This window comes from Colobus angolensis, unplaced genomic scaffold, assembly GCF_000951035.1.
Source record: "Colobus angolensis palliatus isolate OR3802 unplaced genomic scaffold, Cang.pa_1.0 Scaffold7, whole genome shotgun sequence".
NCBI lineage: Eukaryota > Metazoa > Chordata > Mammalia > Primates > Cercopithecidae > Colobus > Colobus angolensis.
The window spans coordinates 9,162,698-9,190,098 of NW_012120709.1; the positions used below are offsets into that span (position 1 = coordinate 9,162,698).

Sequence of the window (27,401 nt, forward strand, 5' to 3'; positions counted from 1 at the left end):
GGTTTTGAGTGAGTTTCTTAATCCTGAGTTCTAATTTGATTGCATTGTGGTCTGAGAGACTGTTTGTTATGATTTCCATTCTTTTGCATTTGCTGAGGAGTGTTTTACTTCTAATTATGTGGTCAGTTTTAGAAAAAGTGCTATGTGGTGCTGAGAAGAATGTATATTCTGTTGATTTGGGGTGGAAAGTTCTGTATATGTCCATTAGGCCCACTTGGTCCAGAGCTGAGCTCAAGTCCTGAATATCCTTGTTAATTTTCTACCTCATTGATCTAATATTGACAGTGGGCTGTTAAACTGTACCACTATTATTGTGTGGAAGTCTAAGTCTCTTTGTGGGTCTCTAAGAACTTGCTTTATGAATCTGAGTGCTCCTGTATTGGGTGCATATATATTTAGGATAGTTAGCTCTTCTTGTTGTATTAATCCCTTTACCATTATGTAATGCCCTTGTTTGTCTTTTCTGATCTTTGTTAGTTTAAAGTCTGTTTTATCAGAGACTAGGATTGCAACCCCTACTTTTTTTTTTTTTTTTTTACTTTCCATTTACTTGGTAAATATTCCTCTATTCCTTTATTTTGAGCCTATTTGTGTATTTGCATGTGAGATGGATCTCCTGAATACAGCACACCAGTGGGTTGACTCTTTATCTTATTTGCCAGTCTGTGTCTTTTAATTGGGGCATTTAGCCCATTTACATTTAAGGTTACTATTGTTATGTGTGAATTTGATCCTGTCATTATGATGCTAGCTGGTTGTTTTGCCCATTAGTTGATGCAGTTTCTTCATAGTGTCTATGGTCTTTACATTTTGGTATGCTTTTGCAGTGGTTGGTACTGGTTTTTCCTTTCCATATTTAGTACTTCCTTCAGGAGCTCTTGTAGGGCAGGCCTGGTGGTGACAAAATCCCTAAGTATTTGCTTGTCTGTAAAGGATTTTATTTATCCTTCACTTATGAAGCTTAGTTTGGCTGGATATGAAATTCTGGGTTGAAAATTCTTTTCTTTAAGAATGTGGAATATTGGCCCCCATTCTCTTCTAGCTTGTAGGGTTTCTGCAGAGAGATCCACTGTTAGTATAATGGGCTTCCCTTTGTGGGTAACCTGACCTTTTTCTCTGGCTGCCCTTAACATTTTTTCTTCTATTTCAACCTTGGTGAATCTGATGATTATGTGTCTTGGGGTTGCTCTTCTTAGCCAGTATCTTTGTAGTGTTCTCTGTATTTCCTGAATTTGAATGTTGGCCTGTCTTATTAGGTTGAGGAAGTTCCCCTGAATAATATCATGAGGTGTGTTTTCCAACTTGATTCCATTCTCCCCATCACTTTCACATACACCAATCAAACATAGATTTGGTCTTTTCACATAGTCTCGTATTTCTTGGAAGCTTTGTTCATTCCTTTTCATTCTTTTTTCTCTAATCTTATCTTCATGTTGTATTTCATTAAGTTGACCTTCAATCTCTGATATCCTTTCTTCCACTTGATTGATTCGGCTATTGATACTTGTATATGCCCCGCGAAGTTCTCGTGCTGTGTTTTTCAGCTCCATCAGGTCATTTATGTTCTTCTCTAAACTGGTTATTCTAGTTAGCACTTCCTGTAACCTTTTATCAAGGTTCTTAGCTTCCTTGCATTGGGTTGGAACATGCTTCTTTAGCTTGGAGGAGTTTGTTATTACTCACCTTCTGAAGCTTACTTCTGTCAGTTCTTCAAACTCATTCTCCATCCAGTTTTGTTCCCTTGCTGGCGAGGAGTTGTGATCCTTTGGAGGAGAAGAAGCATTCTGGTTTTTGGAATTTTCAGCCTTTTTGTGCTGGCTTTTCCTCATCTTCTTGGATTTATCTACCTTTGGTCTTTGATCTTGGTGACCTTTGGATGGGGTCTTTATGTGGGTGTCCTTTTTGTTGATGTTGATGCTATTGCTTTGTTTGTTAGTTTTTCTTCTGACGTTGAGGGCTCTCTTCTGCAGGTCTGCTGGAGTTTGCTGGAGGTCCACTCCAGACACTGTTTGCCTGGGTATCACCAGCAGAGGCTGCAGAACAGCAAAGATTGCTGTCTGCTCCTTCCTCTGGAAGCTTCATCACAGAGTAGCACCTGCCAGATGCCAGCTGGAGCTCTCCTTTATGAGGTGTCTGTTGACCCCTGCTGGGAGATGACTCTCAGTCAGGAGGCATGAAGGTGAGGGACCCACTTGGAGAGGCAGTTTGTCTCTTAGCAGAGCTCAAGCACTGTGCTGGGAGATCTGCTGCTCTCTTCAGAGCTGACAGGCAGTAATGTTTAAGTTTGCTGAAGCTGTGCCCGCAGCTGCTCTTTCCCCCAGGTACTCTGTCCCAGGGAGATGAGAGTTTTAATCTGTAAGCCCCTGACTGGGGCTTCTACCTTTCTTTCAGAGATGCCCTGCCCAGAGAGGAGGAATCTAGAGAGGTAGTCTGGCTACAGTGGCTTTGCCACGCTGGTTTCACAACCAGTTCAAACTTCCTGGTGGCTTTGTTTACACTGTGAGGGGAAAACAGCCTACTGGAGCCTCAGTAATGGTGGATGCCCCTCCCTGCACCAAGCTTTAGTGTCCCAGGTCAACTTCAGACTACTGTGCTGGCAGTGAGAATTTCAAACCAGTGGGTCTTAGCTTGTTGGGCTCTGTGGGGGTGGGATCTGCTGAGAAGACAACTCAGCTGTTTGGCTTCAGCCTGCTTTTCAGAGGAGTGCATGGTTCTGTCTGGCTGGTATAGGCACTTGAGGAATCTCCTGGTCTGTGGTTTACAAAGACCCTGGAAAAGCATAGTATCTGCTCTAGAGTGCACCTTTCCTCATGGCACAGTCCCTCACAGCTTCCTTTGGCTAGGGGAGGGAGTTCCCCAACCCCTTGTGCTTCCCAGGTGAGGTGATGCCCCACCCTGCTTCTGCTCACCCTCCGTGGCCTGCGTCCATTGTCTAACCAGTCCCAATGATATGAACCATGTACCTCAGCTGTAAATGCAGAAATCACCCACCTTCTGCTTTGGTCTCGCTAGGAGCTGCAGACCAGAGTTATTCTTATTCTGCCATCTTGCCTCTAAGTCTCAGGCCTTCTTTAGTGTTTTGACTTCTTTTACTTATTTACTTATTTTCTATAAGGAAATCTGGATTATAACATGTTCCTTTCATTATAGACTTTAGATAATGAGGAATAACCAACACCTTCAAATACATTTACTTTTTATCCAAAGACCTTAAAACTTCACCTTCAGGAAGACCATGGCTTGGGTTCCAGCACTCAGTTTAATACAGATGGCAGGTAATCAGCTGATTTTTCCCCCTCCTCAAGTACTGGCTTCACTTTGACATGGTATTTTACGGTGCCCTCCAGGGACCCCCACCACCAATTCTGCATATCCTCTGAAGGTCTGTAGCTTGCCAACCCACTTTTAATTTGTGTGTAAGCCTAAAATCTTTTTGTTGGGAGATCATTTACAGGGGATTTATAGTAAGGAACTTGGGGATTCTCATGGAATCTAGTCTCAGGACAGCCTTCTTGAGAAATGGAAAGATTACCAGCTCAGTCTCTGTCTCTCTCATTATCTCCCCCATCCCTCTGCTTTCTCTGTGTTTCTCTCTTTTTCTTACATAGACTTAACCTGAATGTTTGCTATTTTTTCTTTCTGTAGGCCCCTTCAAAGTGATGCTCCCCCTCAGTAACATCAGTCTGTGTGTGACTAGAACTTGCTATGGTCCTAATTCTGGTTCCAATCCTAGGTCATCTTATGAATTCAATCATGGACATGTGTTCTGGGTCTATCATATCTAATTCTGGGAGAGAGCACCTGACAGGCTCTGCTTTATTCTTGTGTTCATCTCTAATCCACTCAACTAGAGTGACAGTGGTGAGATTGCTGGTACAAGCATTATTGCCTAGGTCTGCCACATCCATGGGGACTTTGGAGGACATGTCTGAGAAGGCAAAACAAATGGGCATGCATAACAAACCTATCATTCACAATATTCCAGGCAGTGGGTATAGCGACCTTGAGGGCTGGAGAAAGAAGAGAGCTTGGTACATATAGGGAACTTCAAGTGGTTCAGAATGACTGGAGTGTAGTATTTGGGGTAGGAGATAATAAAAGATAAGATGGAGCAGTAACTAGGGCTGGAATTATGAAGGGCTTTGATACCTGCTAAGGAGTTGAAGTAGATAAAACAGGTTTTCTCTCCTTTCTTGGCTTTTACATCCTATACCATCTATTTGGAAGAGATACCACCCCTCCTTTCCTTGACTTACTAAGCATTTGCCCTTTGGGTCTCAGCTTAAATGTACCTTTTCGAAAATCCTTCCCTGATCTCCCAAGCCTGGTTAGTTGCTATGTGTTTCCCCAGCTCTGTGTTCCTGCACTAAACAGTACTCTTATCCTGTATCCTGCTTGCCTGTTCACTTTTCTGTCTCTCCCACTAAAGTATAAGCAGGAATCTTGTCTGAATATATCTTTTTTTTTTTTTTTTTTTGAGACGGAGTCTTGCTCTGTCGCCCGGGCTGGAGTGCAGTGGCCAGATCTCAGCTCACTGCAAGCTCGGCCTCCCGGGTTTACGCCATTCTCCTGCCTCAGCCTCCCGAGTAGCTGGGACTACAGGCGCCTGCCACCTCGCCCGGCTAGTTTTTTTGTATTTTTTAGTAGAGACGGGGTTTCACCGTGTTAGCCAGGATGGTCTCGATCTCCTGACCTCGTGATCCACCCGTCTCGGCCTCCCAAAGTGCTGGGATTACAGGCTTGAGCCACCGCGCCCGGCCCTGAATATATCTTTTATCTGTAGCACTGTGCCTGGCAATCACAGACATTCTGTAACTGTCCTGTTTAAGGAATGAATATATCAATGAATTAATGAGATGGACACAAATCAAGCAACCTCAAGTATCCCTTTCCTTGCTTGAAGTTAAGCCTGGTCTTGCTTCTTAGACTGACTGAAGCCCTCTCAGCCTCTAATCCTTGAGGAATGAAGACCCTCCTGCAGATTCTCTGGTCTCAACCTGGGGTCTCTGAATATTTTACCCAGTCACCACTCTCTTCCACGCTCTTTCCTCTGGAAACTTTGTCCCAGAGGGGTGAGAAGGGTCTTAAAAAGGGATTTCCCTGCACAAGATCTCTTTGCCTGCTGCCATCCATGTAAGACATGACTGCTCCTCTTTGCCTTCTGCCATGATTGTGCCAGATGCCAGCTGGAGCTCTCCTGTATGAGGTGTCCCATACACCTGCCCACTTCCTACATGATCAACCTAGATTAGTTTCCTAATGTCATTCTGCATTTTGCCATCTTAATCCTTTCTCTTTTCCAATCACTTCTCCCTCATTTCCTTCCTTGAGAAAGGAAATAAGCTTACACAGTCCTCCACTCATCACCTGCACATCCTAGGAGGATCTATGAAGGGTTCACACTTTTCTGTCCCAAACTGTCCATCTTACCAGCACATCACATGTATAAACGTTGGATACATGTATATAAATGTATATATTATAATTCCTACTGTTGACTCTCACAAATATCAACAAGCAGCAACTTATAAACACATGCAATCCATATAGGTTATGTAGATGATATATAATTTATGCGATCCTGCTTTATTCCATTAACGATTGTGATGTTGCATTCTAGTACAAAGGAAGAGTGGTAAAATATGAACTTATGTTGCAGATGTTTTCTAATTCAATATTGAATTTTTCTATTTTCCAAAGTACTTATCTCTTTCTAATGTATGACATAATGTATTTATTTGCTACTATCTGTCTCTCTTCTTTGAATGCAAGTTCTAAGACAACAAAAATCTTTTTTTTCACTGATTGATATGTTTGGCTGTGTTTCCCTGACAAATCTCATCTTGAATTCCCACATGTTATGGGAGGGACCCAGTGGGAGGTAATTGAATCATGGGGGCAGGTCTTTCTTGTGCTGTTCTCATGCTAGTGAATAAGTCTCACAAGATCTGATTGTTTTAAAAAGGGGAGTTTCCCTGCACAAGCTCTCTTTGCCTGCTGCCATCCATGTGAGACATGACTGCTCCTCCTAACCTTCTGCCGTGATTGTGAGGTCTCCTCAGCCATGTGAAACTGTAAGTCCATTAAACCTCTTTCTTTTGTAAATTGCCCAGTCTTGGGTATGTCTTTATCAACAGCATGAATACAAACTAATACACTGACTTATCAAAGCTCTTAGAAGTGTGCTTGGCACATAATGAGTGCTTAGTGAATATTGCCAAAAGAATGAATGAATGAAAAAACAAATTAATATCTCCTAACCTGTCTGCTTTTTATGTATCTCCATATCAGTGGTATAATTCCCAAATTGTGAGCTCCCAAAAGGTAGAAAGCATTTGTGTCCTTTCTTAGCAGAGCAGGATTTTGACCTAAATTTCTGTGAACTGTAGTCTCATGGTTATGACTCTTTTCGTAAGTTGATCACTGATTCACAAGGATGTAATTTGCACAAGACTGATGTGGGCTCAGAACATTGAGAAAAAGATTACTTCATCTACCTGACAGTCAAAGGGTGACACTTTAAGACTTGAGAGATAATAAATTCAAAGGAAGTTCACACACAGAAAAATTGAAGATTAAATTGTCATTTCAGATAAATTTGTTAGGGATATTGGTTCAATATTCTGCAGCAGATGCATAAAATATTTCCATGTCTTTAAGAATCCATTTGTGGTCTCAGATACCACATGTTGTTACAGGAGTGTAGAGGTCCTACACAGTACTCTTTTGAATCACTCAAGCTTCTCCTGTGGCATAAGATTTTGCAGTGATTTTGTAATGGACATTTCCTAATTGATAAATTATCAGCTATTTTTGAATTATGAATGGCTACATTACCTAGAAATAGGCCCTTGGGTGCATATGAGATATTTCATTACCAGGCTTAAGATTTATTTTATTAATAGAAAAATAATATAAAATGGCACTTACAGGATCTTATCAAAATTATGAACATTCCACTTCTGAATGCCTGTATTATACATCCATTCCTAGGTCACCTAAACTTACCCCTTTGACTCAACCTGCTACAAAGAACTAACCACTTCCTCTATTCCAGCTGTTTCTCTATTCCAACTCTTGCCCTATTATGTCAGTCAGGCTGTTCTTTGCTGTATCTCTTTTGCTGTTAATCATATTTATAGGCTGTATTAGTTCATTCTTATGCTGCTAATAAAGACATACCCAAGACTGGGAAATTTGTAAAGGAAAGAGTTTTAATGGACTCACCATTCCACATGACTGAGGAGGCCTTACAGTCATGGCAGAGGGCAAAGGAGGGGCAAAGGCATGTCTTACATGGTGGAAAGTAAGAGGGCATGTGTAAGGGAACTACTCTTTATAAAACCATCAGATCTCATGAGACTTATGCACTGTCATGAGAATAGCATGGGAAAAACTCACCTCCATGATTCAATTACCTCTCACAACATGTGTGGATTATGGGAGATAAAATTCAAGTTGAGATTTGGGTGGGGACGCAGCCAAAGCGTATCATTCCACCCCCAACCCCTCCCAAATCTCATGTTCTCACATTTCAAAACCAATCATGCCTTCCCAACAGTCCCCCAAAGTCTTAACTCATTTCAGCATTAACTCAAAAGTCCACAGTCCAAATTCTCATCTGAGACAGGCAAGTCCCTTCTGCCAAAAGCAAGTTAGTTACTTCCTAGATACAATGGGGGTACCAGGTATTGGGTAAATATGCCTGTTTTAAATGGGAAAAATTGGCCAAAACAAAGGGGCTACAGGCCCTGGAAAGTCCAAAATCCAACAGGGAAGTCATTAAAACTTAAAGTTACAAAATGATCTCCTTTGACTCCATGTCTCACATCCAGGTCATGCTGATGCAAGAGGTGGGCTCCACAGCCTTGGGCAGCTCTGCCCCTATGGCTTTGCAGGGTACAGCCTCCATTTTGGCTGCTTTCATGGGCTGGCATTGAGTGTGACTTTTCCAGGTGCATGGTGCAAGCTGTCATTGGATCTACCATTCTGGGGTCTGCAAGACAGTGGGCCTCTTCTGACAGCTCCACTAGGCAGTGCCCCAGTGGGGACTCTGTGTGGGTGCTCCAACCCCACATTTCACTTCCACACTGCCCTAGCAGAGTTTCTCCATGAGGGCTCCACCCCTGCAGCAAACTTCTTGTCTGGACATCCAGGCATTTTCATACATCTTCTGAAATCTAGGCAAAGATTCCCAAATCTCAGTTCTTGACTTCTCTGTACCCACAGGCCCAACATTATGTGGAAGCTGCCAAGGCTTGGGGCTTGCACCCTCTGAAGCAATTGCCTGAGTTGTATGTTGGCCCTTTTTAGCCACAGCTGGAGTGGGATGCAGGGCACCAAGTCCCAAGGCTATGCACAGCAAAGGGGGGTCCTGGCCCTAGGCCACAAAACCATTTTTCCCTCCTAGGCCTCTGGGCTTGTGATGGGAAGGGCTGCCATGAAGGTCTCTGACATGCCCTGGAGACACTTTCCCCATTGTCTTGGTGATTAACATTTGGCTCCTTGTTTTATGTAAGTTTCTGCAACAGGTTCGGATTTCTCCTCAGAAAAAAAAGGTTTTTCTCTCCTATCTCATTGTCAGGATGCAAAGTTTCAAAACTTTGATATTCCATCACCGCTTGAGTGCTTAGCCACTTAGAATTTATTCCCCTAGATACCTTAAATCATCTCTCTTAAGTTCAAAATTCCACACACCTCTAGGGCAAGGGCAAAATGCCACCAGTCTCTTTGCATAGCAAGAGTGACCTTTACTCCAGTTCCCAACAAGCTCCTTATCTCTATCTGAGACAACCTCAGCATGGACCTTTTTGTCCAAATCACTGTCAGCATTTTGGTCAAAGCCATTCAACAAATCCCTAGGAAATTCCAAACTTGCCACATCTTCCTGTTTTCTGAGCCTTCCAAGTCTCTAGGAAGTTTCAAACTTTCCCACATTTTTTGTATCTTCTGAGCCCTCCAAGCTGTACCAACCTAGCCAGTTACCCAGTTCCAAAGTCACTTTTCGGGTGTATATACAGTAGCACCCCTCTCTACTGATACCAATTTACTGTATTAGTCTGTTCTCACACTGCTAATAAAGACATACCCAAGACTGGGTAATTTATAAAGGAAAGAGGTTAGATAGACTCACAGTTCCACATGACTGATGAGGCCTCACAATCATGGCAGAAGGCAAAGGAGGAGGAAAGGCACATGTTACATGGTGACAGGCAAGAGAGTATGCACAGGGGAATCACTCTTTACAAAACCATCAGATCTTGTGAGCCTTACTCACTGTGATGTGAGCAACATGGGGAAAACTCACCCCCATGATTCAATTACCTCCCAACAGGTCCTTTCCATGATACATGTGGATTATGGGAGCAACAACTCAAGATGAGATTTGGGTGGGGATACAGCCAAACCATATCATAGGTTAATTCATGTTAACTTAAAGAATAGAGAGGCAGCAAAGTGGATGTAACATAAGCTTGGTGTCAGACAAGATGGATTAGATCTCTGGTTCTGCTATTTACTATCTATATGACCTTGAGGATGTTGTGCAATCTCTTTATAAATCCCTATATTTGTAAAAGAGTTTAATAATATCTTCTTCATAGGTGAGAATTAAATGAGATAGTATATATAAAGTATTTGTTTCCCTTCTGTGTTAAGATAGCAATAGTAATATACGTTAGCCTTTCAGTTGGGTTTGCTAATGTCTAAGGAGGCCTTTTCTTGCATGCCTATTAATACTTAGACTTTTACCTTTATTTTAATAATATTCCATTTATTAAAGAGCTAAATTCTAAGTTTTCTTAATATTTTAAGTTCAGCTTTCTAATCTTGTTATTCTGTTTATTAATCTAATGTATTTGTATAAAAAAGTACAATCATTTTTCACTAGCTTTGATTAATATTTATTGATTTGTACAGTAAAAATAATAAATTATCCTTAATCTTTTAATGCTATTTGAATTCATAAGTAATATTTTCATCAACACTTCAAATCATAATTACACTTTTAATGTAGCTAATTTTTTCAGATAATGCAAATCTATTATGCAAACTTAAAATCCAACAAGCTAGATATTTCTAAACACTTAAGTAATGCTTAGTAATCTAATAAATCAATCAATTGACTCAACTCAAATTCTCATACATTTTTCGAACATCTTAAAAACAGAAAACATTCAAAATAGCAGTGACTACAAAACATAACACAGCATAATAATGTTCCTTAAACAAAAGTCTCACTTGTATTCATTCTCTATCTATTAAATATATATTATACATAACATACATTTTATGTGATCTACATTGTATAAATATGTAATACACATAACATTATCTAGTTATGTTATCTACTATATATACATTATATATAATATACATTGTATAATAAACATGTACATTGTGCATAATATATGTTATGTACATTATGTATAATATATATTATGCATAATGTAATAGATTTTCATAGATTACATTGTATAATATAATATATTATGTACAATGTACGTTACATACATTATGTATAATATACATTATATAAAATGTACATACATATATTCCTTCCAGAAGTAGCTAATTTGCTCCCAACCAAAGAAAATTACTATTTAGGTCCACTACAGCCACTAAAGTTTTACACACAGATTATTATCAGTGATTGTAAATCAAGGCAAAGGATGTTTGTGCTGCTTCCAGAATGATTCTACCCAAATCCCAGGTTAGCAAGTTGGACACTTTCTCATAATTAAGCCCTGCCAACTTTTTCAATTTTACAGAAAACTGTTTTCACAAGTTATTGCTGCCAGATCTGAGTAGCTTCAGTGCGCTCTTCCCACTGTGCTCCTTCACACAATAGGATCACGGCTAATCTCCGTATTGCTTGATTTGTGATAACAGGCTTCTTAAATGCTTCTGCCATTATAACCCATCTGCTCACTAACTGATGAGATTCTGTACTTCATCTTTTATGTTCTCCTTTGTGTCAAACCCATATTTCTTTTGGTTTATTGCTGAGTCCAAACCACATTCCCAGCTTCTGCCTTCCTCCCCTGCCCCCAGTCTAATGTCCCTCCCCCAGTCTAGTGTCACTGCATGATTTTCTGTAAATGCAAACGTACTCCAATGAACCTGCCTGAAGCAAGAGGAATGGAGCCAGCTATCAAATATCATTCTGGGATTCAGCATCAGTCACCATTAGGGCTGTTCTTGTCCTGACATGGGCTACATGTCTGGTCCCTGGGGCTTAGCCTCTGGTCGGTGTCAAATTCAGGTGACAGGCTTGTCAGCACAAAAATACATACCTGGAACAAACAAACATTTCTGGAACAAGACTGCTTGGGGAAATTCACGAGTAGCTGGTGTGAGGTTCTCCATTTTTCATTACAGTTTAGGACAGCACACAGAAACTTAGCAGGTCTAGGTATCACACTCAAAAGAACCCTGGCCCTTGGGCTGTGGGGATATTAAACTAAAGAATTGTGGAAGAAGCAGCCCCAATGTGGTCGTGCGGTATGACACTGCAGAACCCCTAGTTCAGAATGGAGTCAAAACTAAAAAGTTAATGCAGCCAGGCTGATTTACTGTCTGGGTTCCTAGACAAAATAAGAACATGATCTTTGAATCTAGAAGGATATGAAATTGGATCTTGGCTATGTACTTACTATGTGATTATGACAATGCTACTGAATTACTCTAAACTTATATTTCTGCATTATTGTGATCAACCACCAGCCTAACAGTTAAGACATGCGTAAGAACTATGAATCAGGTCTGATAGCACAGAGAAAATATTTTCCACCTCCTTCTCAGCACAATGTCTCCTAAGAATTATTTGCATCTGTTATTTCGACTTTCTCGCATTCCAGTTTCTCTTTGTAGTAGATGGACAGAGATTGGTGACTCAATGTCTTTCCTTCACCTCACTGTATAACAAAAACATGACTGCAGTGAAATCGACTGATCCTCCTTGCCATGGTGATTGGTCTAGGATGACCATGTGGTAAGGGATGGTCCAAAGAGGAGGACAGTCCAAACTCAGAACTATCCTTTCATGTTTGAAGGTGGTGATTTAAGAAGGTGTGTTGCCTGGACACTAAACAACATAGCTGTGTTGCTGCCATGAGGAAGGCTAGCCTCAAGGTAAAACTGACACAAGGACAGAATCAAGATAACCGCAAAGTGATGGAGCCAGAACTCTGATCATGCCGAAACTAAAACCTGCCTTAGTGCTGTACTTTTAAGTAATATGAACCAGAAAATTCCTAATTTTTAAATCAGTTGAGATTTTCTGCTACCTATAGCCAAAAGCACCCTAACTTGCTAACTTTTCTATCAGCTTCAATCAGAATTCAGCTCTGTCACTTCACCAACACTGCTGTTGTAAAGAGCATCAGTGACCCTCATGTTGGAGAATCCAACAAATAGTTTTCCAGCTCCTCTATCTCTGCTCAGTCTTTGAAGATTAGACTTTCCATCCAATATGCAAGTGTGCTTGAGGATATTCATTGTAGCATTGGATATCATAGCAAAATATTAAAAAATAAGCTACTGATACACTGAATACTGTAAATAATCTACTGATGTATACAATTTTATTTGATTTATATTTTACTATTTTAATTTTAAATATAATACATAAGTATATTCAAATGTTATAAAATTACTTTCTTTTAATATTTACACTTATTTCAAATTAATGTTTTTGTTATTTTAACATTTTATTTCTTTGGTTTTTGCATTTATTTAATGTATAAATGTATTTATTCAATCACCAAGAGGGGACTGAATAAGCTACGTATTTCTTCCTTTGAGCGCAGCTGGTGCAATAAGCAGGAGCTCACAGAGTCCCGCGGCCGCGGAGGGGCGCCAGACTCCGGGGAAGAGCCAGGGCGAGCTACAACGAATCCGGCTCCGCTGGCGACCTGCCCCTCTCCTTTCCTCCCTGGTGGGGCTGGCGGTGGATCACCACGGCCGCATCTGGGAGGCGACTCTTCGAATTCAAGATGACCAAGAAAAAACCCTCTTCCTCAAAGGGGAAACAGACTTCAAATGGATGGTCCGAGATGAATGAATTCTAAAATGGAAACAATATGAAACACATGCGCAAGCTTTGGAGGCAAGAACGTTGACCTTAACCTCAGTGAAAACTAAAGCAACAGCAGCAAGAGTCTGCGCGGGGAAAACATCCTTGTGATGCGACTAGCAGACAAGAGGCAGGATATGCGAGGCGCCCTACCCGAATTTAGTACCTCCAGCAAATCTAGTGGCCCAGCATAGCCGGATCAACAATGGTTGACCGAGTCATCAACTTGTTTTCCTAAAAATGAAAGGTGATCTGGCCCTGACTGAAGACAAACTGGAAAAAGCCCAAAATGAACAGAGTGCCTGGAAGTTTACGCCTGGTAGGTAAACTCTCCAGTCATATTCTCAGTCAAGGTTTCCCTGACAGTCCCACTACTAGAAAGTCCCTGGAGGGACAGTCAAGTACTCGTTTCTACACCAACACTCAAACTTTTTGAGAGGAAAGTAAAAAAGCCACTTTTATTATTATTATTATTATTATTATAATTTAAGTTCTAGGGTACATGTGCACAACGTGCAGGTTTGTTACATATATATACATGTGCCATGTTGGTGTGCTGCACCCATCAACTCGTCATTTACATTAGGTATATCTCCTAATGCTATCCCTCCCCCATCCCCCCACCCCACGGCAGGCCCCGGTGTGTGATGTTCCCCTTCCTGTGTCCAAGTGTTCTCATTGTTCAATTCCCACCTATGAGTGAGAACATGTGATGTTTGGTTTTTTGTTCTTGCAATAGTTTGCTGAGAATGATGGTTTCCAGCTGCATCCATGTCCCTACAAATGACATGAACTCATCCTTTTTTATGGCTGCATAGTATTCCATGGTGCATATGTGCCACATTTTCTTAATGCAGTCTATCATTGATGGGCATTTGGGTTGGTTCCAAGTCTTTGCTATTGTGAATAGTTCCGCAGTAAACATACCTGTGCATTCTTATACTCCCCAGCTCCTAATGGCTAATGTGAAACTTACCAATGAACCTTGCACTTCAGTTCTTTCCCTCCCCATCCCTCTTGCTTCAGAGGCCTGGTAGACTTGCACTATCCCAAAGAAGCGGCCACCTCTGAAGAATTCCTCTTTGGGAACATGTAGATAATTGAGAAATATTTCTATTTGAAGAAAATAGAGGGAGAAACAAGGTCCTAAGGCAAACAATGTCTTAGGACAGTTTGGAGAAATGAAAACCTGGAGGCTTTAAATCATGAATTGCACATAAATTTCAGTAAAATGGAAAATGTACTATGCATTACTCTTAGCCTTGTTGAGCATAGTGACTTAGAAACTCTAAACGGCAGGTCCTCAAATAACATGGGTTAGTTATGATGTCAAAGAGAAAAAAAAAAAAAATTTCCGGTCAGGGCCATGGTCTGTGGGGCGTTTTCAAGTTCTCCCTGTGTCTGTGCGGATTTTCTCTGGGTACTTGGTTTCCTCCCACATCCTACAGCTGTGCACGTGAGGCTCACATGGTCGCAGTCTGGCGAGTGTGAGTGGGTGTGAGCGTGCCCTGTGATGATGGAACGGAGTCCTATCCAGGGCTGGCCTGAGCTGCCAGGATGGGCTCCAGCCACTCGACACTCTGACCTGGAACAAGAGGGTAAATAATTATCTTACTTGTTTTTTATCAATTTTTCTTAAATGTATGCATAAGTCACATTTATTTCAATGTTTACTTTGTTTTTTTGTTTGAGATGGAGTCTCACTTTGTCACCTAGGCTGGAGTGCAGTGGCGCAATCTCGGCTCACTGCAGCCTCTGCCTCCCTGGTTCAAGCGATTTTCCTGCCTCAGCCTCCTTAGTAGCTGGGATTACAGGTATATGCCACCACGTCTTGCTAATTTTTGTGTCTTTAGTAGAGACAGGGTTTCACCATGTTGGCCAGGCTTGTCTTGAACTCCTGACCTCAAGTGATCTGCCCGTCTTGGCCTCCCGAAGTGCTGAGATTACAGGTGTAGAGCCACCATGCTGGGCCTATAGTGTTTACTATTTAGAAGTGTTTTGGTCTTTATTTAGAAGTTTGGTGATGTTTTTGTGACTTAGAAATATGCCATAGAAATTTAACTCTTCTTTATATCAATTAGCCTATGGGAAAAATGGTTTCCTTATGCATCCCTTTGCTTAAAATCATAGTTTCCAAGAACTTATCCAGACGTTAAATGAGGACTTTTCAACATATTGGTTTTGCCAGTAAGACTATGGACTTCATCATTGTTGAACTGCTGGGTCAAAGCTCAAGTGAGGCAAATTTTTCCTTTAAAGGGATTATTTGCTAAAAACCAACCTTAAATAGTCACAGAAAATCAAATATTAGTTGTCAGTATAAGTAGTTCATATATTTAACCATTTAGTTTGAGGCTCTATATTACTTGATTCTTTTTTTTTGATACATAATAACTGTACGTATTTATGGGAATTGCTGAGTCTTGAATGAATGTGGTTTTAATATTTGCCTTTGAATGGTTGTAAATACTGTAGATAATCTTACTGAGAACTGAGCAAACATGAAGATGTGATATCAAACTTCAGGTTTAAGCTGTTTGAAGCATTATAAACGTTCATTTCACAACCAGATTGCTTAAGAATGTTGGCTGTGGTGAGACTCACTGGGTTATTTTTTTCAGGAGTGAACTTTATTAAATCCCCATTCCATTCAGCAGGCATGTGCTAAAAGAGCATTGTCATTGGTGTCAATGGACAAATGTGTTTTTTCATTGTACTTGAGCCTTTTGTATTGTATTCTTGATATTAAGTGCACCTAAAGAAAAAAAAAAGATTGAATAAAGCAATTCTACATGTACTAATGTGGAATAGCTGCCAAGATATATTAAGTGAAAGAAATCAAAGAGCAAGACAGTGTAACTTTGCATGGTAGCATTTTTATTTTGAAAGATTATATTAATGCTTGGCATGCATAAGATAGCTCTGGAAGGATTCAAGAAAGATCTGCTTGGTTACCTCTGAGAAAAGGAGTTAGATGTTGGAAACACGGGTGGGAGGAAAATTGTTTATATTGCATAATGTCTTTTAACTTTTGGAGTTCGTGTTGTGGCTAAGGTATTACCTATTAGAAATAAATAAAATTAGGTAATTTTAAAAATAAAGAAATGCTGTAAATTTTGACCAAATGTTGCTATTCATTAGTTTTATCTTAAACTCTCTGCATATGATCTCTCCCATACTTTTGGCTTTAAGAATAACCTCAATGTTGAAACCTTCCATATACATATATGTTTCATATATATGTGTGTATATATGTATATACACATACATACATATATACAATATATACATATATATGTATACACATATATACATATATAACATATATACATATATACACACACATATATATATCCTTTGTTTTGCATTTCAGATGCCTTTAGCTCATGGGTGCTTGAATTTCTCTAACATATTTCAAAAATGGGCAAACAAAAAATTCATCCCAACTCTTGCCCTTCTTTCATAAATCTTCTCTCCAAGTGTTTCCCCATCTCAGTAAATGCCGTCACCATCAGCTCTTATGCTCAAGCAAGCTACCTAGGAATTACTCTGAACATTTCCTTTTCTATCAAATTGCATATCTAATCCATCACCGAGTCCTGTTATCTATCTCATATCTATATATTCTACTCTCATGCCTAACTCTCCAGTGTGCCCATGTGGTCCAAGTCATCATCTCCCCATTTAGTCTCCACACCTCCTTTCAAAACATTCTTCAATGCCATTCCCTCAAAAGTTCTTCTAAAACTGTCTGGTTCAAAGTAGATTCTCCTATTATTTTTTCCCTTTATAACTCTTATGAAATTTACAATTGCATATTTATATTTGTGGTTATCTGCATGTATTCCTTCTGCTGGATTATAATCTCAATGAGGGCAGGGGGCTGTGTCCATTATTTTCAGATTCTTACACCTACAACCTAGCATAATGCCTGGCACATGGAATACGATTTGTAAATTACTTTCAGATGAATGGATAAGTTAAAAAGGGAATGAGCTCTTATCATGTTCCAGGCATTGTTCTAGAGATATTAGTTATGGATGATAAACCAATGTTAGAATCGTCATTTGCTAATGGGCATTTACCTCCAGGCACAGGCAGATACAAAATGCATACAAGAGTATATTTTAACGTGTGAATAAGGTAGATATGAGGAAGTTTGCTTGCTAGGTCAGAGGAGGGACCTAAACTGAGGGAATTTATAAGTAAAAGGAAAAGATCAAAAACAAGTTTGATTTCCTCATCCTGTAAAATGAGGTGTGCAAATGAGGCAATTTGCTCTGAGTACAGGATTCCCTTCACAGTTTTTCCCAGAGCCTACTCTACAATGTCATGATCCTTCTCGATTTTTTGCCTTAGGTATGTCAGGACACATCAAATGTCGAGGTGGTAGAAATAAGCATCCCGTTTGCAGGGTTCATGAGGAGGGCAGGTTGTAGATTCTCTGCAGTTCTGGAACCCATTGTGAACCCCAAGCCATGGAGACTCTAGTCTACTGACTGATCATGCTCAGCCCATAATGTGCCCAAATTGTGAGAACAACTTGCCCTTGAGACAAACACAACAATAAGATAAAATAACTGACAAATCATCTTTATTAAATAAGCAAATAGTCTACATAGATACAGTCACTTGTCTGTTGCACATGACTGCTTCCCCTTCTCTTGGGAAAGATCACTCCACATGACAAGGTGCTAGCTAAGCAGCAGCCCATTTGAATGCCCTGTAATAATGTAAAGATGACCGGCAAGATACAGAGTTCACGCTCAAGTTCCCTTGAGTATGACTTGAGTCACAGCACAGGCAGGAGAAAACAAACCCATTTCAATTCACAGAGACTTAGGTGAAGAATTATCAGCTTCATTTAAAGTTCCCATATTGTGCCTTCTACATTATCTCTCTCAACAATTAAGCCAGCTGTTACTCTTCAAAGTGTGTGTCACTTTCTTTGCATTTGGGTCAAACTCCAACTGTGAAGATCCAGTGAAGAAATAAAAAAATCCTTCAAATACAGACAAGGGAAATAGTAAGTTATTTTTTCCAAATAAAGACATTTGACAATATACAAAACTCAGAGTCATAGAGAACTAAAAATAGAAAGTGTTTATAGAGTTTTACTTTATGTCAGGGACTATGCCAAGCTTGTTGCATGAATTTATTTTCATTTATTTCTGCAACAACCCTATGAGATTGTATGTCTAACTCCATTTACAGGTTGAGCAAGTTGAGGTTTAGACAGATTCCGATGCTTGCTCAAAGTTACTCAGCAAGGAAGGATGGAGCCAGCACTCCATGCCAGCTCTCTCTAACAACAAAGCCAGGTTACAGGTTACAGGGTTATTCTGCTTCTGATCAGATAAATTCTCCACTTGCTTGGAAACTCTAATCACCTATTTCTTTCTTCCCAAAAAATCCTCCTCCTTTTTTCCTGCATTGCAGCCTAGGAAGCATAGCAACTATTTCAAAACACCAGAGAACCCTTTAGTACTCTGCAGACATGGTGATCAGGTTACCTTTCAATAAAGATCATCAGCCTCCACTTACTTACCTTGAGTAGAATATATATATATATATATATATATATATATATGTATGTATTTGTTTTTAAACTCTGGGCACATGGAAAGGTAAGTATTTGCAAATGACTGGCATGGGCAATGACTGACAACTCAGGAAAGACAGAAAAAAATCTCCCTGGGAATTAGCAGCAGCAATAAGATGGGGTGGAGGAGAAGGCCAGCTAACCAATATTAAATCTGGCCACACCACTTGATGGGATTTTTGTGCTAACATGGTAATCTGAAATTCAAGCTTGACTTCACATGTTAGCTCGAGATGTGAATAAGTGACACTCGAGCACTTTGATTTTATATGCACGGTTTTATATGCATGTATAAGATAAAGTAGCAAGATTTGTTAATTATCTTTATGGTTCCAAACAAGTTATTTTGTGAAGTAGTTCTATAATGAGTACAAATGTAGGCAAATCAAAATTTTGGAGAGGGAACTCGTCTTAAAAAACACTTGTTATTAAAAAGTTTCAGTGCTCCTCTTGTCTCTGATATCATAGAATGTTTCAAGTGCTCCATGGCCAAACACAGTAAGTATCCTCTTACCAAATTCTTCAAAAACAGCATCAATCTTTGAGTCAATTCCCGGAAAGTCTTCAGCTATTTGCTTGGGAAAGCCTGGCTCCATGGAATTTCTCTTCTCATCAAATCTGTACCGAGTAAAAGAAACAGCTCAGCATTGCATAGAGGCCATGTTACCAAACATCTTAGATCATGTTAGGTTTAATGTGGAATTTTACTAAACTTTGCAAGTACTGCAAATAAACGCTAAGCATATTTGGGACTATAGAAATATGTGACTTTAATGGTACTGCAAAGAGTTCTTAAAGCCATATCTCCATCCAGAACAGGGGCAGCATCCTGCTGTATGTAGCACATGCTGTTTGTCATCATATTTCTTAAGCCTGGACAGAAAGAATCTTAATCATCTTTTTGTCACAAAGACATGAAAGTGTGAACATATATATAAAGTGAATTGAATCAACATCTAAAATGCAATTTTAATTCCCTACCACAATTGGCCCATATATACCTGCCCTCCCCACCCTGCACATCTAAGTCTTCTATAGTGGCCTCCCGGGAAAAGGAATTAGGATTAGAAGCAAAGCACAGTAAGTGTGTTTTTAGCCCATTGCCTGGATATCAGATGGTCGGCCTCGATGTCTCAAAGTCTGGGCAAATGACTCAGGAATCAACCTGTCTGTGAGTGCTGGGTTGTATCCATAAACTGGACTGCTATTGCTTATCATCTCTTAAATGTGCCATCATTATCAGGCAGAGGTAACAAATGGGTGAGGTTAGAGGTAGCCCTTGGATATCATATAGTAGTGTTAGGAAGACAAGACAAAAGCACCACGAGACAGTAACAAACACAGTGAGACAGTGAGCCAAACTATAAGACAATGGGAAGGAAATGCTAAATGGTGGTCTGGATTCTCAGAACATTTTCCCAACGGGTCTAAAGTCCATGAGGGAAAGCTGCATGGAGGTGATGAGACTTGAGCCAGGACTTGAAGGATGGGCAGGATTTGAATAGGTTGAGGAGAGAAGAGGGGGCTCCAGGCAGTTGGGGCAACAGCACTAAGGGAAGCACCAGCCAACTGCATTTGGGACTCAAAGCAGAAAAGCTTAAGGTGCTGCTGTTTTAAAATAAGAACTTTCCCACAGTTGTCCGAAGTCCCATCCTTCCTACTAAGAGAGAAGCAGGCCTAAGGTTGGGGTGGGGGATTTCCTTAAAAAAAGAAACTAATTTCACTAATTAGGCTCCATGCAAAGTCATTTCTTTTGCATCTCACCTCCAGTATTTGTCCTCTACAAAGAAATATGTTTTCTTCTTTTCCTTATGAGAAAGGGCTGCATCGATTTTCCTTACGGTTGGAGGGAAACCTAGGGTGTGGATGCCTTTTGGGTATCCAGCTTGTACCTCATTTCCTCTGATGGCCCAGAACTGATTTCCTGTTAAATATAAATAATTGAGAGTCATATTGAATTATAACAGTTAAGCCCTTTAGCTTTAGAAATACACTTTAGCATCTTTGATTTTCATGGTAAAGAAGTAGCCCAAATTTTAGATTTAGTCACCAGTTCATAGTGGGCTTTTCACAAAAATTTGCAGACTGAATGAATAAACCAAGGTCAAATGAGAGAATTTACAACTCTGGGTAATTTATCTTCCTGTCTTTATTTTTATCATCTATAAAATGTAAATACAATCATATCAGCCCTGATTATTTCTTCATTACCTTTGACTACTGTACTAGCCAGTACTTGATGTAGTAGGGAAAAGGAAAGTATTGTTCAATTTCTTACGAGAGGGTTTATTTTAGCAAGTTACACAAATGATGATGTAATAATTACCTTTAAAAATGAAAACAAGATCCTTGCTAGTAACTTCGTATGCAGCATCCACGCCTGAAGGAAGAGATGGCCAAAATGAAGAGATCAAATACAATTCAGGCTCAAGCTTCCTGAGGGATTTGCGCCAAAAGTGCCTAAAATATATGTAAAAAGAAATGTAAATTGAAAAACAGTCTTTCGTCTTTAAAATATTTTCCTCACCATCTTGCCTCACGTGACTTCCCCCATTCTTTCATATTCTAGGTTGGATGACAGATAGAAATCAGGTATATTGCCATTAGAAAATTTCTTTCCTTTTTCTTCAGAAGACTGCAGTGAGTCTCCTGTCATAGGTTTCCAGAGTAATGTCTTCTATGAAAGAAAAATTTTTCTATCATGCAAATGAATTAGCCCAGCATAAGCTTTAACTACCTGCAATGTGTGCAATACAATGCGTATGCTATACCCTCTTCCAAAAGCTGGTCAGTGTGTATATACGTGTATGTGCTGTATAAATATATTCTTATATACATGTAGAAAGATTCTGGAAGGATACACAAAAAGTCTTGACTCTGGATGAATGTAGGGGGAACTGGGAATTAAAGTTTTTAATTTTCTTCTCATTTATGCTGTTTGAATGTTTGTCATATGCGTATTGATCCATCAGTAGGTAAATTACTTGATTACATGTAATGTTGATCCTGATGTCATTTTTAAAGGAAGTAAAAATAAAAGTATTATTCTAGAGATCTACTCATGCTTTTTGAAAAGTAACCGTGACTTAAAACATTTGGAAATAGCAATTAGAAGACAGGAACCAGATCAGCCTGAGCCTTCAAAAATGAACCTGGCAATTTTAGGGAAATGTTGGAAAAGGCAGCACCAGATCTAAATGATTCCAAGCTCAGAAGAAACGTTTTTGTTTTAAATGTTTAAAAATCTCTCTCAAGTTTCTGTGTCTTTTCCTTTCTAAGCATTGTAGACTAAAATGATAGGAAAATATAATTTTTCAGTCTGACCTGTCTTTAAAGAACAGGATTTCTCCCCTCAGAGTGCTGATGGCATCAAAGGACAAGGCAGGATCGCACGTGGCTGGCATCCCAGGTGCTGGAGGGACAGGTTCCGTGGGTACCAGGGGGGTCTCGGGGGATCCAGGGGGAGGTCCTAAAGGGAACATTAGGGGAAATGTGATACGTTTCAATATATGCCCGTTTGTGTGCTTTCCAAACATTCTCACGGTGCTTTCAGCTAAATGTAGCATTTGACAGCTCTTCTGAAGACCATCGTTGCAAAACCACAATGGCTAATTTTCCCAGCCTCACTCACCGTAGAGGGACTGAATGCCATTTATATCATCTTGAGACAGGCGGAACCGAGTCAGGTCTGTGAGTGAGTGGTAGAGTGGGTACATCAAAGCTTCAGTGTTGGCTGAGTGAAAGAGACCCAGGGAATGGCCAAGTTCATGAGCAGCAACGAGGAATAAATTGATCCCTATTTAAGAAATCAAAAACAATAGTTACTTCTTTTTTAAATACATGTACGTTACACAGGTCTGCTGTGCATTGTATTGGTTTTTGCTTCTTGGAACCACACAGGACTTTTTGCACCTTGTTTGTTGGTTAACTGAACAATTAACTAATTACACACTTAATGGAAAGCTAAGTGTATTTTAAAACTCATACCTGAAATCAGTCTTTGAGATTGATTTCCCAGTTACATCCACTTGCCCCCCACACTCCCGAACCCACCCCCAGCCTCACGAGCATATTAACTCCAGAAGAACCAGGTCCCTTTTCTTGTACTCAGGAATGGAATGAACCCATTTGTTTAGCATACCAAATATTTACCTTCATTTGTCAACGCAAAGCTAAACACTGTTTTAATATATTTACATTTGCCATTTGCAGTCTCAGTTAAAGGAAACTATATTCATCGTAATTCATGATGTCTCAGTCTCATCATCATGAAGTACATATTGAGACTAAAAACATGAATAATGATAGATGTCATAGAACTTGTAAAATTGGTTTAAAACACAGTACGCCCACTCATGTCTAACATGTGTCACAAAACAGATTTAGAATACATAAGAATACATACACACTGGTTTTATTCAAAATTTTTTCCTTCTTTTTTTTTTTTGAGACTGAATCTGCACTCCAGGCTGGAGTGCAGGGGCGCCATCTCGGGTCACTGCAAGCTCCGCCTCCCGGGTTCACGCCGTTCTCCTGCCTCAGCCTCCCAAGTTGCTGGGACTACAGGCGCCCGTCAGCACGCCTGGCTAATTTTTTGTATTTTTAGTGGAGATGGAGTTTCACTGTGTTAGCCAGGATGGTCTCGATCTCCTGACCTCGTGATCCACCCACCTCGGCCTCCCAAAGTGCTGGGATTACAGGTGTGAGCCACCGTGCCCGGTCTTCCTTCATATTTTTAAAAACATCCATAATGCTAAAATTGGGAGGCACTGGGTAATTATGATCAATATAGTAAGTAAATCTACATTACTTTTGCTAGTATTACTTGTATAACTTGTAATGCTAGGAACAATCTCATTTGAGAGTTTGCAGAAAGGTTTCTTTACAAGAATTCGTTAACCAAATCAAGAATTTTATCCAGGACTAAACTCACATTTGTACGTCCTACAGAGGTTTACATTTTCATTATAAATCCCAGCTAAACCTCAGACATAGTATTGTTTTTCTATGTTTTTAGAAGCAGTGTTAATTGTTTTAGCTGGTTTTTTTGAAAACTTTGGATGTCATTCCTCAAAATATACAGTTACGAACTGAGAAACATTCTTCTACCTAAACAGTTCGAACGTTGTATTTGGGAGTTAGTCTTTTCCTTCAGAATGAGCCCATAAAAATTCTTTTAACCTAAAAGTACTAAAATAATGCCTCAGCCAGGGGAAAAAAAAGAGGATCTCAGTTTCTGAAATTTAATTCTGACTTCTGGTTTGAAGAGTAAAGAAGTAAATGGAGGAAATTACATAAGCAACATCAAGAGCACATTTTGGTGTAGATTCAGTGCAATATGCTATCCCTTGAATGTTTGCATTTTGGTAGGATAAATTTTTCTTAATAATGGTTACCCCTAGATCACAAAGATCCACAGTCATTAAAGAAATACTTAATGATATTTCCTATATTATGCTTACCAATGTAGGAAAACTGTTAAAGCATCTGAAAATATTTTCAATAATAATTAAAACAAAAATATATTCTGCTGATCTCTGATCCAGTGGAAAATCCAGAACATCTCATTTCTTGAGCTTTCTTGGTTATTAAGAGGTTTCTGCATATGAAAAAATTAATGCCAAAATCATTCTGAGAGATGTGTAACTAACCTGTTGTATCTTTTGTCCATTGTTCATCATCATCAAAGTGGGCATCTCCATTAATCCCTGGCCCAGGGGCATAGGCATGAGCCAAAACATTTCCAGGTCCATCAAAAGGGTAAAAGTCCCCATGTTCTAGTAGGAAAAAAAAGTATTGGAAAGATAGGTAATGAGGATTCCTTTTGGGCCTTTTCCAGTATAACAACAACAGATAGATGAATGGATACATTTTGTTCTGTTTTGTTTTGTGTTTTGTGTTTTTTGTTTTGTTTTGTTTTGATTTTTTTTTTTATACCTCTGACTGCGAAAGAGATCATTATATCAGCCTCTCCTTCATACAGCCTGGAGAATGTGAGTGGAGTCACCTCTTCCCAGACTTTCACAGCTTTCTCAATGGCAGAATCAATAGCATCTTTTGGCAAATCTCGTGTATAATTCACAATCCTGTAGGAGAAAAATTGAAGAGGATACTATTTTCTCCTATGACATAGTTTATAAAATTCTAATCTCATGTGAAAACCTCTCAGAACCATTACCTGTATGTAAGGTGGGTTTTCCTCCACTTTGGGATGCCAGGAAACGTTGTGAAGTGACCAACGTCAGGAACTCCACACCTGGGCTTGCGCATCACCTCCAGAGTGTCAGAGTCCAGCTTCCCCGTCACCTCCAACCCAAGGAACTTCTGCATTTCTCGGATTTTTTTAACAACAGGACCACTGTCCTTTCTTCTAACAAACTGTTTCACATCTTTTTCAAGGTCGTAGTAGTTTTCTAGATATTGCTAACAGAGTAAGTATAGTTTTTAGGTCATTCTTACAATTTTTACTATAACTATCTATTTATAGTAAGTTTTGCAGTTCACTTTTCTTAATCTATTTGGAGTATTTCTCTAGTTTGCTGAAATAATACCAAATTTTATAATATGATACTAGCAACATAAATATTTAGCTAAAATTATGTTGCATTAAAAAAAACCCTGAAAATGTTCCAAAGTAAGATACGGTTCATCCACTCTCCACTTGTTATTCATGTGCCTTAAGCCCCAGTGCTGCTACTGCTATGGTGGTGTGTGATCTTAAGAAAACACCTAACCTTTCTGGCCTTAGTTTCTTCCTACGTAAGAGGAGAAGCCCAAATGGTGTGATAATGAGACCCTTTCCACTTCCAACACTCTATAACTCTCTATTCTTGACCTGTTCCTACACAGTAAGCTCAAGCATTCTATGTGGGTTTTAAGACACACAGAATGGTTTGAGGTTACTGTGGCAGTTCTTCACCTGGCCAGGTCAGTTAGTGTTAATTACCTGAACAAAGTTCATGCTGGTGTCCTCATCCCTTGCAGCTCCATTCAATGGATAGGCTGAGCAAACTGCCACACACAGCAACAGTAGGATTGGAAGACTCTTCATTTTCACTGGCTTTACTTCGCTCTATGTTGTCTCTATGCCTTGCTTTCTTGCCTGCCTCCGTGCAGGTCCACCCTCGGGAGCCCAGCTTTTAAAGAGTGACAGTGTTTGTTTGGATCACCCACAGCTTGACTCATCCTTGCTTTCATCCAAATGGCAGCAGGACCATTTCCAAAAATTTCAGATTCCAAGTGGGATGATACAACCTACTTTACTAATTTCTCTTAGCCTTCCCAATTTTGCAAGGCAACATAATGATTAATCTCCAGGAAGTGCTTCCTGTCTTGGTAGAGGAGAAAACTGAAGCATTTTTTTTTCCCTCTGGAAAAATTGACTGGAGTTCTCTAGTCAATTTATGTTTGTGTTTTTGAGAGAAGAAGTAGGCTGACTTGGTAAAAGTCAGAATTGTGCAGAACTTCTAAAAGGAGTTTTAAGAAAGACATTATAAAAGCAAAGAAAAGATGTAAGTGGAAAGTGTACATATATAGCTATAGTCTATACTATATACAGTTATACTCAAAACATAGAAGATAGTATCTAGAAGAAATTTAGAAGGGGTGATTTATTTTTTTGAAACTGATTTGTAACGGCTGTTATTGATTGTAACTGGATTTGCTGGTTCTTGAGGAGGAAAATCTCCTGGGCAGAATAGAACAAAGAGGGTCTGTGAAAAAGAAGGAAGTATATTCCCTTTGGGTGGTTTTAATTCTGTACCCAATTTATTAAAGGGTGATGGGCCCATGTAGCTGCTCCATAAATAGTTGTAGAATTGAAATGAGTTACATTGCTCACTGGACTGAAATTCTCTGTGTCCTTGTCTTCTACACGTGTCTTATTCTCTTTCAATCTTTTCCCCTCCTCCCTAAATTCAAATTAGCAAATGATTTGAAGTTGAGAACAGAATCCATTCTAAATTCTCTCCTCATGCTCTTCTGTTTTCTTCCTTTCTTTCTTTTCTGTTTCTTTGTCAAGTAAAGTGTTTCTCACATTATTGGTGTATAATAAACGCTTGAACGCAAGACTCTAAACATATTCAGAGGAAGACATTTTGTAAAACTGTCGTAGTCCTTTTGCCACCTGCCACCATCCTTCTCCCCAACACGTCCCTGATCACCACATTTTGTTTGTTCTTTCTTTCTTTGCTGACTTGCTTATTAGTTTGCTAAAGGGAAGAGCATCTTGGGAGTAAGAATTCAGTAGAATGATGGATACAAATGTGCATTTATTAGACCTTTAATAAGTGCCCATTTTTCTTCCTCTCATTTACATCTCTTTTGCATTTTCTTCTTTATTTTTTGTGTGTTTCTTAATAAACATTGGAGAGATTTTAGCCAACAAATTTAAAGGGATTTCTCTGTGGTATTAAGATCCCTATGACTGAAGATGCCCACATAGGTGATAGCCTACTTGGGAGGGGGCTATACATCACACTTAAGGCTTCATTTTTAAACTAGATTCTGTCTAAAGATTTTTCAAATTTTATTTGAAAAATAGAGACAGAGGTCTCACTATGTTGCCCAGGCTGGTTTTGAACTCTGGGCTCAAGTGATTCTCCTGTGTCAACCTCTCAAAGTGCTAGGATTACAGACATGGGTCACTGCACCTGGCCTAAAGACATTTTAAAACTAATATCCTATGGTTCTCTATTCCTTTGAGGGGGGGGGAAACAACAACAA

The 27,401-nt window shown here is 39.5% G+C and overlaps 1 protein-coding gene across 1 annotated transcript; it reads right to left on the bottom strand.

Annotated features, from left to right (window-relative positions):
* Window positions 1-17,647: 17,647 nt before the first annotated feature.
* Window positions 17,648-25,985, bottom strand: MMP3 (matrix metallopeptidase 3). Its single transcript, XM_011926634.1, has 10 exons — window positions 25,624-25,985; window positions 24,856-25,100; window positions 24,615-24,763; window positions 24,329-24,454; window positions 22,309-22,473; window positions 22,002-22,146; window positions 21,004-21,137; window positions 20,442-20,601; window positions 19,192-19,295; window positions 17,648-18,077 (listed from the first exon to the last, which is right to left on the bottom strand). Exons 1-10 carry the CDS (start codon window positions 25,726-25,728, stop codon window positions 17,977-17,979), a joined length of 1,434 nt encoding a protein of 477 aa, XP_011782024.1. The 5' UTR covers window positions 25,729-25,985; the 3' UTR covers window positions 17,648-17,976.
* Between the last annotated feature and the right edge of the window lie 1,416 nt (window positions 25,986-27,401).